Genomic DNA, 14,076 nt, shown 5'->3' with positions numbered 1-14,076 from the left:
CAAAACATGAATTCTTACCTCAACCAGTACTGTACAATCCCTTTAAATTTAGTGGTCTTCCACCCAACTTTATACCCCTTTCATACCAAATTCCTCCGGACGTCACCAGAGCGCACTCTAGATGGATGTCTGGGGTATGATTCGTTAAGTAAACACGAGGTGCGGGTAGAGCACCGTTTCATACCGGAGGCTTGTCTGGAGTGCGCTCGGGCATACGGTACCACAGTGCCAGCTATTTCTTTTAAAATTGTTTCTTTCTAAATTTATTTACCCTTAAAATCAAGTCAAACAAGGAAAAGTAGAAATTACGCGGTGTGTAATATATGTCCCCGCCGAAAGTAGCATTTTGTAACAAAATGTGCAATATAGGTAAAAAATCAAGGTCAAAGGTCAAAATTCTGTGTAGAAGTTTTGAAGCCCTCATCTAGTGTCATCACATAAAGCAAATGGAATCGAAATTGGGTTAGAAATGCCGAAGGAGTAGCATTTTGTAGCCAATGTACAATATAGGTCAAAAATCAAGGTCAAAGGTCAAAGAAGACAAAGGTCAAAATTCTGTGTAGAAGTTTTGAAGCCCTCACCTAGTGCTATCACATAAAGCAAACGGAATCGAAATCGGGTTAGAAATGGCGAAGGAGTAGCATTTTGTAGCAAAATGCAGAATATAGGTCAAAAATCAAGGTCAAAGGTCAAAGAAGTCAAAGGTCAAAATTCTGTGTAGAAGTTTTGAAGCCCTCAACTAGTGCCATCATATAAAGCAAACGGAATCGAAGTCGGGTTAGAAATGGCGAAGGAGTAGCATTTTGTAGCAAAATGTACAATATAGGTCAAAAATCAAGGTCAAAGGTCAAAGAAGTCAAAGGTCAAAATTCTGTGTAGAAGTTTTGAAGCCCTCACCTAGTGCCATCACTTAAAGCAAACGGAATCGAAATCGGATTAGAAATGGCGAAGGAGTAGCATTTTGTAGCAAATGTACAATATAGGTCAAAGGTCAAGGTCAAAGGTCACAACTGAAATTCTGTGTACAAGTTTTAAAGCTCCCATGTAGTGCTATCATATAAAGCAAACAGAATCAAAATTGGCTCATAAATGACAGAGAAGTAGCAAATTGAACATTTTGATCACACACGGACGCACACACGGACGGACGCACGGACGGACGGACGGACGCACGGACGCACAGACACACACACGTACGGAGCCCATTTCATAGTCCCCTGCTCGAACTCGTTCGGCGGGGACAAATATTACTAAGTAGAGCATTTAAGATTAAAAGGTCAAAATCACACTTGTTATTATTTATCATTACAGTTAATTGATATTGTCATGATTTTATCGTCATTGCTTGAATACACATGCATGCATACTGTACAGTGAAGTGTATACACTTTCTTTTTTTTTTCAATGTACATAAGTAGGCCTAAGTAATACAAAGCATGCACTTATTTAAATGAGTTCTAGAATTTCCAGTTCCGGTCGACATCCGCTGTTCGTGTGGGTGAGACCTTTCATACTGGAACGACATCCATTACATTGTTCATCCACTGTTCGTCCACTGTTCATCCACTGTTCGTGCTACAGTCTAGCACGCATATCGCATCCACTGTTCATCCACTGTTCATCCACTGTTCACCCAGGTGTCTTTATCAGGCTACCTTTCATACCAACAGTGTTCTAGGGTGAACAGTGGACGACCTCTGGATGTCATCCACTGTTCAGCATCTGGTAAAGGGGTATTAGTCATGTGTATGTATATCAATCTTCAATAATAAGGCTACAGGATTGCACTAGAGAGCATCTACAACTCTTCAGCTTCCAGGGCCCTTTTGGCATTAAAAACGAGCCCTGGACCCCTGCCCGCTAGGGATGTCGCACAACTAGTTTCGACACATGTCATTATGCACATTGTGCTTATGTAGGGCCTATAAGTTCATGCAATCAGAGTCTACAGTTTGCTATTAGGGGGTCCATGCAGGCAGGAGAATATCCCGTTTGAGAGATTGCTTGGGGTTGGAGTCTGTTAATGGGTGAAGTTTTATGCATTATGTATCTTTCACCCGTTGAGGACGAGTCCCAAGTATACTCGAGCAAATGTGACCCGCGACAACGGTTTCAGGCAAAAGTCGCAAGAGCAAATTCCCTCCTAGGCGGGGTACAAAGATCTTTACCATTATTTTTGTCGATTTGGGTTTTTTGCAGAAATCAAATCTTTGATATGTTTTCTACATCTACACTAAATTTCATAGCATAAGACTACGTTTTTCCTATCGAAAATGGAATTTTAAGCACCCTATGTTGGATCGCACTCGTCAGATTCGAGCTTCTTTCGAACGCCGCGCCAATATCCCCAGCGTTGCTACGGCGCATGGTCTCGCATGCGATTGGCTGGTGCGTCGCACACATTTACATAATTCGGCCTTCGGAGACACCAATTGCAGCGTTTTGGGAATGCTTTGTCCACGCGTGCATGATTACATGCTCCATTGTTCTTGTTATAGTGATTTATACGCTCGCTCTGTAGTGCGTGCTCTTCATTTGGCTTTCTATCCAAACTATTCTACCGCATTGTTCGACAACGGAAGTGAAACAAAAATCATGTAGCACGACATAATAGTGTGAAAAGAAAAAAAAATAGTCTACTTGTACATGTAGTAAGAATTGTGACAGCAGACTGACTCAAGGGAAGGATGATGAGAGGAAAGGAGAGGTCACATGTAACCAGTTATATTCAAATACTACACATCAAGATCGCACCAAACGAGCCGTACGTGTTTGTTTGTTTGTTTTGATATAATCAACACCACCGAACAAGGCAACATATGCACGGTTTGTAAAAGCAAAACAAACAAGAATCATGACCCTTGCCAGCACTGGCATTTTTCTGCCTTCAAAAGGGTCGTCAATGATAAAGTCAAATCAACAACAACGAAAACGCGATTTGTAAATGTGTGGATTCGCCACCCGCTCCCGTTTACATGCACATGGTCATGGCGTGTGGATGCCATTGCGTCATGCGTATACCATACACAATGTACACAATACGTGCAATTATCGTAACCGCCATCTTGAAAGATGTACTGGTATCTACAAACCCGAGCGAACCGCATTGTTTTTCGGCTCACACTGAGCTACTAGGAAGGGTGCCCGGGAAATTTGACTCTCTCAGTGAGCCAATCAGAAGGCGATGTGGTTGCTAGAGGCGGAGCTTAACATCGATTGGCACCATCGTGCGGATGGGTGATTCTCACCTCGCATCGCCGCTCGGACATTGTCTTTGAGTAAGAGGTGAAACTTCAAAGCTCGTTTTCTCGCAATTTTGTCAGGCTAACAACTTAAAAAGTGCATTTTATTTCGCTTTCCATGCCAACTTATGGTGCCGAAGAATACAAGTGTTTTATATCAATGCAAAGCTTAGGAAATGGGCAATGTGATTCAGTGAAAACATGAATTTTCAAAACGCCCGACTTTTGCCTGAAACCGTTGTCGCGGGTCACAAATGTCTATGGGAAATGCGTGTTGTAGCAAAAATCAGCCCATCCTCAATGGTCACTATTAAACATGGATGATAATCAACCTGTCTAGACTAATTGCAAATGCTTGTGCAGTTTACCAACCCCAGGTTTACTTGGAATCAACTCAATGCTCTTGTAACGTCAAGATGTCTTGTGGTTAGTCATGGATAGCTCACTGAAAAGGGTCTCCCCTCCCCCCCCCCCCCCTCCCAATTGTAGTTATCTATTCATGTTATTGCAGCTATCCATGAGCTCATAGTCAAGTCTGACCCCTGTTAGTACTGCCCAAGTCACAGTGAATGAACAACTTGAAATGCTTGGGTACAAGCCAGCCTCACAGATACGTGGAGATGTAACATTGTTATATGTTTTGTGTAAGACAAGAAACAACATACTGTACATTCTTTCAACTGGCCATAATTGGTCATGCTCGCGGCAGTACCTACAGTCTGCTCTTCTCAACAAAGAACCAAATTCCCTTGGGAACACACACTATGTATGAATGGGGGGGGGGGAGGGGAATCAAAATTGCACAGCTGTTAAAAAAATATATCTCCATGTGATGCTTGTTGATAAAGACTACAAGACTTATCGCTGATACGTGACAAGTTAACAAGCCTATGGTTACAGGAATAATATTTCCCATCATTCAGGGCAGTTAAATATTATCTAAGGTACTGTATGAACGTGAGTATAGTAAAAATGACAAAGCCTGATATGAGCTCTGTGTTTACCCTGCATATTGAGGATATTCTGGGTGAACAGGACCGAATTCTCCCTATCGCATAACTGTAAAAACTCAAAGAGCAGCGGCGCTATTTCATTTTCGTAACTATGTGTCGACAACGCTGTACTGGTGCAAAACTAGGAGCACTACCTCTATCTTCAAGCTTGTATAGTTTTGTAGATTTTCTCAGCAATTACTATATATTGTATGTTGGGAAAAGAAATATCAAGTTATAATCTCTGAAACTGCATTAAAAAGTTTATGTTGTAAAGTGACATTGTTTTAGACATGACGAAAAGGGAAAAAATCAGATGTGATAACCGCGTTATATGCTCTGCCTGTGCCTGCTGCACAGTAACTCCACATTACTGGAAGGGCAAGAGTGAACACTGAATGTGTAACCTCTCTTGACCTCCGGGTGTTGCATGTGGGTGCGTGAGATCACCTCATTTATTTGTATGTAGCATATGCAATATACATATAATATGCAATGGAGAGAATTATCATTCTTCTTCAAGATCTCTTTCAATTTTTTATTGCTAGCATAATCATTAGCAGCATCAGCTTTATGGCATGCTGACACCTTCCTTTCACCTGATGTTCAATGGGTCTACCTCAATTTTGCCAAAAAATCTGACACATGCTACTGAGATACACATGTCATCTTCCAACATTTCTTCTTTTTAGGGGAAATTGAGAGGCTGCTAAAAAAAGGCCGACTACTTTCCGGCAATAATACTGATTAAAGAACAAGGACTCAGGGGGGGATCCTGGGTTAATTTTAGGTCCTTCAGATCTTTTAGGTATGATCCAATTATGTTCTGATCAAATCATCTAATTCTAGTATTCCGTCAAGTACTATTTTTAGCACCCCGTGGTTCAGGCACCGAGATCAGGATATGATCAATGCCGTCAGCCGACGTGGTGGTCGCTGAAAATATGCATCACCGGTATCATCGTCATGCGTCTCAGTTAGGGCCACATGTATCAGAGGGCTGTGTCATGGCGGGCATTGTCATTGCTTGGCAACTCCCATTCCCCACCCTCCCCGCCCCTCCCCGCCCCTCCCCGCCCCTCCATCCACCCCTCCCAATTTGCCCCTTTCGTCAGCACTCTACTCTTAACCTCCCCGTCCCCCTCCTCCTCCTCCCCCTCATCTTTCCTTCTCCTCTATCCTCCTCCTCCTCCAGCTTCTCCCCTTTCTCCCTCCCTCATTCTTTCCTTCTGCAACTCCTTCACTTCCCTCTATTCCTTCCCCCTCTCCTCTCCCCTTCCTCTCCTAGCCCCCTTCCCTCTTCTGCCCTCCCCTTTTTCCTTCCCTCTTTCCTTTATCCTCTGCAACTGACAATCTGAACAGCTTTGCTCGACATATATTTATTCAGAAGACATCACTAGAACTTTACGTGGCCTTTAAAAGCTGACATCGGTGAACAGCTTGTCTTTAAGGTTTATACCCATGCTGTGGGGAAACGGTCAATTAGCAGTGTCAGAAAATGGATCTCACATGTCCCTTCTGTCCTCTTCTGTCTAAATTAATAGCTTAAATGGTTTTAAATGACCTATTCATTAGGGTTCCACGACATCCCAAAGTAAATAAGTCATCAAGCTATTTTCCCCTCGAATGATCTATTCGTATATACACACAAGAAAAAAAAATGAAGTATGGACTGTTTAAAATGCCATGCAAAAGCCAACAATTCTTGTGTGTGGACGGGAAAAAAAATCACCAATTATTGCAGTTTGTATCATGATGCAAAAATCAGTCAACCTTGAATTTTGTTGAAAACCCTCAATATCAAAGGAAACTACAAGCAAAATATAAATGTGGATTGAGTGAAAGCAGCATACTTAAATAGTAGAACCCAGTAATCAATGAAAGTTTGAGAAAAATGGGGCACCCCAATTTAAAAATTCTGAATTTTTAAAGTTTCGCTGTAATCATCGCGAGAAAAGCAGACTGCTACATTTCATGACTTCATTCTTGACAATAATATATTGTAACAAAAATATAAAGAAAATTCAATATAGTTTCATTTTTTTATCATAATGAATGAGCACCTGACTTACGGGTACCTCTTACAGAAAGTAGGTGTCAGTAACAAGTCAATGGAATGTGTGCTTTTCATGAAAAATTGGATTTTGTGGAATTCTCCATACATTTTCTTTATGTTGTTGTCCAAAATGACATCAGGAACCATCACTTAGTCTTCTTCTAGCAATGATGGCACCAAAAATGTAACAATTCATAACTGTTGAATCAATTGTCCTATTTTCCTCAAACCTTTACTCATGCATTAGCCCTAATATTGCTGCTTTCACTCAATCCACATTAATTGACATCAATATTAGGCTTTAATTTCCTCGAAATTGACTAGCACTGTGTGTACGAATGGCATGCTGATGAATGTTTGATTTTTAATTTTCAAACTCATGCTCGGGGGCTCTACATAGGAGTTCTACACTAAGCCCAGGGTAGAATGCCTATACTGGGTCATGCAGTAGTAATTGTTTACCAATGCAAAGTTCATAGATTTAAAATGTTTTACTTGGAGCCCACTGAGCTTCTTTTTTTTTTCTTCTTTCTCTTCTTTTCTTTTTTCTTTTTTTGCAATTGAGAGAGCTGTGCTCAATCAGTAAAATAAATTTTGGCTTTGTGATCCATACAACAATAATTTTTTAGTGTGCCTGGGCCTAATGTACGTACAATGTATGCCAGTATGTTTGTTAGACCACCAGCCATTGACGAATAACTGAATGTCATAAGCTTGAGGGTTTTTTTCTTTGTTTTCGCTTGTTTTTAGGAACATTAGAGCTCTATCTAAAACATCACAAAATCTAAATAACATGCAGTGAAGTATACAGTTGTACCATCCTGGGATATAGGGGATTAGACAAATTTTCCATTACCGGTATCTATTTTTTTCTTTTGTTGATCTTCTTCCTTCTCTTTTCCTTTTTCTTAATTTTTCTAATATTCTCGCTCCTTTACTCCCTTTTCAACTCTCATTGGAAAAGGTGTGGAATTGACATAATGTGCTGGTATATTGTAGTCATTGCTAAATACTCTGTAAATATTCCAGAATTTGTGATACTGTTGGCGGTGATAATACCCCCAACATTTTGTGATTGTATGTCAGCCACTCTATGTGGTCTGTTTGCCAAATGGCATGCTTCATTTGCCAATTGGCAAAAGTGTAATCCATTGTGTAAGGGCACTTATAATTACTGCAGGTTCATGTATGGGCACAAACAAAAATGGTACGTTTGGCAATGATAATGAAATTTACTGTACCAATTAGCTCTGATGAATGGCAGGTGTAGTTTAACCCATTCCATACCGAATTCTGAAATGCCCATGTAGACTTAATATGCAGGTCACCAGGTTGCCATACGGAACAGGTTAACACTGATAAATTCCAAGAACTAAAAAAAGGCACAATCAATTTGTTTCATGAGCTAACAAGCAAAAAACCAAGTCCTCGGCTCACCTCTCCCCTTCCATATCCGGGTTTCTTCAGCTGACAAGCAAAAAAAAAAAGCAAAAAAAAAAGGTCTTCAGCAGAAAAACATAACCTTACCGCACTCACATTTCAACATCTCTACCTAGTTCTCTTTAGTGCCACTTACATACTTCCAGGTTAAAAAAAGTGGGGGGGGGGGCCCAAAGTGATGACACCTTATGTATTTCTTTGTATGGTGCACAAAAAGTGGCCCCACGGCCCCCCTGGTTCTGCCGGCCATGAACTTAAATATTGCTTTCAAAGTAGAAACTACTGAAAGGGCCTGATGTACTGCATGAATGCAACATACTTATGGGAACAGGTCAGAAATAGTCAGACGTTCACATTAAATGTTTAAACAGTGATCCTAACCTCGAGGATAGGCTCGTAGTTAGGCACATTGAAAACACACTCGTTGCTATCCACAGGGTTAGCGACCTATCAATGAGCTGTGGGGGGCCCCCACTTATAGTTTAGAATCGTGTGGACAGAACTTCTTGATAGGAACTGTAGATAAGCATTGTTATGGGGGCTGTGAGTCTATCCTCAAGGAAGCTTTGTTGTGTGAACGCGGGTCGTAGTTAGGGAGACAGAGCCTATCCTTGAGGATAACTACACATACTCTTAACCCTTGAGGACGGTTTAATTTTGCTACAACGCGCATTTCCCATAGACGCTTGCCCGAGTATACTCGAGACTCGTCCTCAACGGGTTAAGGGTAGGGATCACCGTCTGAACGTAACTATTGTTAGGCCATCAAGTGACTCATCCATTTGCTAAGTAGTCGATGAGGGGGAGAAATGGGAGGGGATGAGGGTTCTTGATAGTATCTCTCTTGATATTTAAGTACAACTGCATTTCACTAAGCAAACAAAAATTTGATAACTCCATTACACTGCATTGACTTATAATTGCCTCTATCACGTTCATACACATAAATTATCATTGCTCAAAGATAAGAACAACCATACAATCACAATTGAAAGAGTTATTAATAATGATAAATGATGGTGAACAAATGTAGCAGTACCAGTGATAGTAGCTGTAGTAGCAACAGTAGTACATACGTTGTATAGTACTTTGGATAGCTAGTAGTGGCGGATTCACAGGGGGGTGCACCAGGCACGCACCCCATCTTTATTTTTTTTTAAACAAAAGAAAATGAAAAAATGGGGGCATGTGCAACCCTCCCCCTTTAATTTTGTAAAGGCGCCTCCCCTTTAAGGAATTCCTGGATCCACCCCTGTAGTAGAAGTAGTACTTTAAATAGTAGTTAAGTAGTAATGGTAGCAATAGTAGTAGTAAAGTTGTATTAGTGGTAGTAGTAGTAGTAGTAGTAGTAGTAGTAGCAGTAGTAGTAGTAGTAAGTAGTACAATGTATATTACTAGTGCAGTATTTAGTAGTAGTAGAGTAGTAGTAGTAATAGTAGTAGCAGCAACAGTAACTGTACTCTCCGCGTAATCGGGTATCGCTTAAACGGGTACTCCGTTTAATTGGGTAGTAATTTCAAAATCAGTTCCAATGCACATTAGAATTACCTGATAATCGGGTTGCCTCTCCGCATAAATGGGTAAATAATTATCTTCTTATCTAATTTCTACCCACATTTTAATGCAAGAAATTGTGAATATCACATTTTCCACGGCTTATCACATTCTCTGCTTAATTTGAAAAGAAGACTGATCATTTGGGGAGTGATTAGACATGAAAACACATGCACCAGTACCGACTTTCCACACGTAAACGAACATTAAACATGTAGCTGGCACTCACAATTGCATAGACAGACAGGAGTTGAACACAATTGTGCTCCTCCCTTGCTCTGCAACAACATTCACAAAACAAGAAGTTTGCAAGATCGGGCCATTCACCAGCTCCATATATTTGCTTTTTCCCCAGTCACTTCTCGAAAAATAACCTGACGTTCCACGTGACTAGTGCCAGCAAAGAGACGTGTTCATTTCGGAAAACGCCTGCATGTTTAATAGCGAGGAGTCTATAGTCAAACGACACAGTTTTCTGAAGACATATTCGTCCGTCAAAAAAAAGAAAAAAAGTGTAAATTATTGCCCGTGACTGAGCAAGTGTACAGTATGCATAATGTGCCGTGCAAGCATGCGTGTTAAGCATACAGTGTAGGTGTTTGGTGCAGCGTACAATGCATGTATATACACATTGTGTGTGTCAATTGTGAATGAGACATGCTCTTCTGTTAATCGGGTACTCCGCTTAATCGGGTAAAAAACGCTCTGCCCGAGCCTACCCGATTATGCGGAGAGTACTGTACTTTGCAGTAGTTTAGTAGTACAATTTACTCAGTAGCAACAGCAGCAGCAGCAGTAGTCACAGTAGTAATAATGGTTTAGTAGTACAACTGTAGTTGAAGTAGTAATAGTTATCATAATGAATACAAATATTGATCAGCATCATTTATTCATGAAAGTCCCTGCCTATACACTGTAGATACAGGTGCATACATGTACTTGACACATTGCATACAAGAATCTAGTGAGTCCCCCTACTCTATGGGAATTTTGAAACCTCACAGGGCTAACAGAAACTTTTAAAAGGGATGATACAGTATTGGTGGAGATGAGAATTGGGCTTTTAACTTTTTGCAAGATACCAAGAAAACACTTACGAAATAGTACAGTGCATACCATTTTAGGTGGAATTCAAAGTTTACTTGATGAAAATCGGGTTTGGAATGACTGAAACATCCAAAAACAAAGTAAAACAAAGCGATCGTAATAAAGTGTGGGTCCCACACTTTACTAGAATCGCTCTGTTTTGGATATCTCAGCCATTTCAAAACCAATTTTCATCAAATAAAGGTTGAATTCCTTATAGAATTATATGCTCTTTCATATTTCACAAGAGGTTTCTCATTATCTCACCAAAAAATGTTAGAAACCTGAAATTAGGTCTCAACCAAAACTATATGATCCCTTTAAATATCAAATCCTAGGTTCACCATTGTTAAACATCCTGATTACATTTGATCATCATCTATAGACTCATCTCTTTCTGGTTTGTTACACTGTACTTGTCTCTACAAGTACAATAACTAACACCTCTCTATTTGAAATAAACACTGCTGCCTACACTGTTAAAACAAGTGGAACTGTCTCAGGCATCTGCCTCCCCCCACCCTCAGTATGTTAGAACCTGTGCACAAACCACCACTTAAAACTTTGTCACGCATCAACCTGTCAGTGGCATCACAACCAGCAACTGAACTGCTTTGCAATAGGACTTGCCGTCAATAACACAAGAGCATCATACCAGCTAAGGGCTGTTGTGTCGTTAGAACTACTCATACTGGTGTTAACGGGGAAAATCCCCTCTGTAGTCAAGTTGACTTGAGAAAAGTCAAACACATGTACGGTAAACAAAACGCTGAAAGCAAAAGTTTCACTGCACCAAAATACACTAAAAAACATACAATGATACAGATCTGTTACTTCATAGAATTTACACCAGCACTGTGTGAATCAGGTACTGTAAACATAAAGGGGGGGGGGGGGGGGCACAAAAAATATTTTTGGTGCCACTTTATGAGTTTAATGAGCTGAAAAGCAAAAAAAAAAAGGCTCCCATGCAATCTTTTTAGGTTCTTGGGGCACTTCCAGGTTTCATCACCTGACAAGCAAAAAAAGAAAAAGAAAGAGAAAAAAAAAGGCTTCAATGCAATTCTCTGGTGCCACTACCATAGAAAATAAAATAGAAATCTATCTTTTTCTCTTTTTAATTCTTTTATTTCCAGAAAACTTAAAGTAGAGCGCCTGCCCAGTGTGCTCCCCCCCCCCCCCCCCGATCTGCCACTGATATGCCCACACCTTCTTCAAAAAGGACTCTGATTTTACCCTACACAAAGCAATAGACAGCAGGCCAAAAATACTCTTACATGTATATCTCTCCATGGACGCACACGACACGCTACAAAACTGCCGATTAACACTAAAAAATCCAAGTTGCACGAGACAACTTTAATCTCCAGCGTTGCCCCAATGCTTGTACAAACCTAATTTGCCATACTAATGTGTTATGTATTCATGTGTCGTAATGAATACTCGTAATGATATTTAAGAAGCATCAGGTTCATTTCTTCTCTCTCTTTAAATATTTCGTCACCTCCGGCAAGGTGGATATATTTCTTTCTTTTTTTTCTTTTTGCCGTTGGTTTGATTGTCTGTTCGTAGAATTACTCAAAGAAGTTGTGAACAGATTTGGATGAAACTTACAGGAAAAGTTGATAATGACACAAGAAACAGATGATTAGATTTGGTAGTGATCTGCCAATTTTATACATTTTATGAAGGATTTTCAATATTTTGGCAGGTAGGGTTACCAGTTATGAACTTCGACAGGAGAGAAAGTGTTGGGGAGCTTAGGCAGATGGGATGGGGAAGGGTGGGGAGTGCTCATAGTTGCTTGGGTAAATGCTAGCTCCCCCCTCCCCTCAACAAGAAGAATCTCAGGGCACTTATTTTTTTTTCCTATTTTTTTCCAGCCAAAATCCTCCTCCCCCCCCCCCCCAGTCCATGGCCCTTGCACTGAATGTAGTGATTTATCTTTTTTTTTCTAATGTAGGCATTTGGATTACATTGAAAAATGAATCAATTGACAAACAATTCTAATTGCTATCCCATAATAAATATCTCTATCTTTGGTTTTATAGTAGGGCTAGGATATCTTTTCCTTTTTTCTTTTTCTTTTTTTTTTCTACATCAAATTTGCTTGGTTCCCCAAGTCTACATGTAATTCACAGGCTGTCTGGACGAATACATGTACAATTCCTACAGTGTTACACTCCAAATGGTGTACCGGTACTTTGAATTATAACAAGGAGAAGATCTGTGTGTAGTCTACACCTGTACCTGCAGAGTTGTTGGATGACTTGGCAATGAACTGATTGAATTTTACATCAGTAATGGAAGCTAAGGTTTGTAAGTTCTATCCTCTTGACTCATGACATGGTCATACCTATTCTCTTTAGTTCTCTTTACAGTTTCCCCCTCCCCCCCCCCCCTTTACTTCTGTTCTTAATAGTGCTGAAGCTATGTGTTACAGATATGTTGCAGTCGCTAAGTACTGACCAGTATCATCATTAAAAGCATTACCAGCTCATTTGCTTGGGCAAGTTGTGGCGTCAGACAATAACAAAAACAAATGGTACATAGCTAGGCCAATATATGACATCCAATTTGCAATGTTCAATCAATGTATACTACTGACTGTAGTATCCGGATGGACTGGCTGCAGCTAATTACTAGTATTGTGTATAGAACTAGGCTATCAAAGTAGTCCACTATGACAGGTTAATTCAGTTTAAGAACTTGATACAGATGATTCTTATTCACTGTTATTTGCGCTGGTTACGGGGCTGTGGTAAAACTGCCTCTTATCTTGGAGAGAACATAGGTATTAGGTTTTTCTCCTCGGTTGTAATCAAATTGATACGCGTTGCGTGCCACACTATAACAATAGCACCTGCGTTTTGTACACTGAATGCGTCAGATCTCGGTCGAGGTACCGGTACGGCTTTTACAACAGCCTGCCTTGCTGCTCGCTCTGCCCCGCTCACCGACCGACCGTGGCAGCGACGGGTTGGTCTCGTCATCTGCCCGGCGCTGCGTCTCGTGTGCATTCAGACAGAACATGACCACGAAAAAAAACGGCGAAAAGTATCAATATCGAGCAGAAATCTTACCCAGAAATTATCCAAGAACTTTGTCATGATGTCCAGTTACTCCACGTGCAAATAAAATTGCGTGTCACACAACAGTGTCCAAGTACAGAGCTTCCAACCGAGCAATGCAATACGACTTTGAGCCAGACTAGTTGAATGTAATGTCGATCACAAACACGGAAGTAACTTGCACCAGGAACTTCGTTTGGAGTGTTTTCTTTTCTTTTGTTGTTGTTGTTGATTTTTTTTTCTCTGTCTCTATTTCAGTACTGCTTTGGCTGAGCGGACATGGAGGGTTACCAGTACCGAAAGGGCGTTCAGTAGAATAACGGAGTCTGCAGAGCCGTCGCTCATACTTAGTAATCGCTGGAACCAGAAGTCAAGTCAAGAAAAATGTCAGATGTCCACGATCTACATGGGGGTGGGGTTGTGGAAAATCATACCAGAGGCTTACCTCATTAATTTTCTTACTTGAACCAAAGATGTTCGTAGCTCCGCCTATTGACAGGGATTCAAGGCGAATTTTTGTTTGCTTTATTTTGTTTCTCCTCCACCGGGCTCCTCCGTTTTATCCCCTCCCCCTTTCTCTCCTACTCGTGTTTTGATTTCAGTTTTTCTTTTCTTTTCTTTTCTTTTCTTTTCTT

At 40.6% G+C, this 14,076-nt stretch overlaps 1 protein-coding gene across 4 annotated transcripts in view; it reads right to left on the bottom strand.

Moving 5' to 3' along the window:
• LOC139720916 (proline-serine-threonine phosphatase-interacting protein 1-like) overlaps positions 1–13,738 on the bottom strand; it is a 98,550-nt gene extending 84,812 nt beyond the window's left edge. For all 4 annotated transcript variants that reach the window (XM_071632244.1, XM_071632243.1, XM_071632245.1 and 1 more), the window contains exon 1: positions 13,454–13,738. In XM_071632244.1, the coding sequence (XP_071488345.1) occupies positions 13,454–13,480 (27 nt within the window). In that variant the 5' untranslated portion in view covers positions 13,481–13,738. The remainder of the gene's footprint in view (positions 1–13,453) is intronic.
• Between the last annotated feature and the right edge of the window lie 338 nt (positions 13,739–14,076).

Source organism: Diadema antillarum, unplaced genomic scaffold (assembly GCF_040938485.1).
Source record: "Diadema antillarum isolate AM-2024a unplaced genomic scaffold, OU_Dant_1.0 scf00000134, whole genome shotgun sequence".
Classification (NCBI taxonomy): Eukaryota; Metazoa; Echinodermata; class Echinoidea; order Diadematoida; family Diadematidae; genus Diadema; species Diadema antillarum.
The sequence above is the reverse complement of the archived record's forward strand: the minus strand, read 5'-3'. Positions and strand labels throughout refer to the sequence as shown.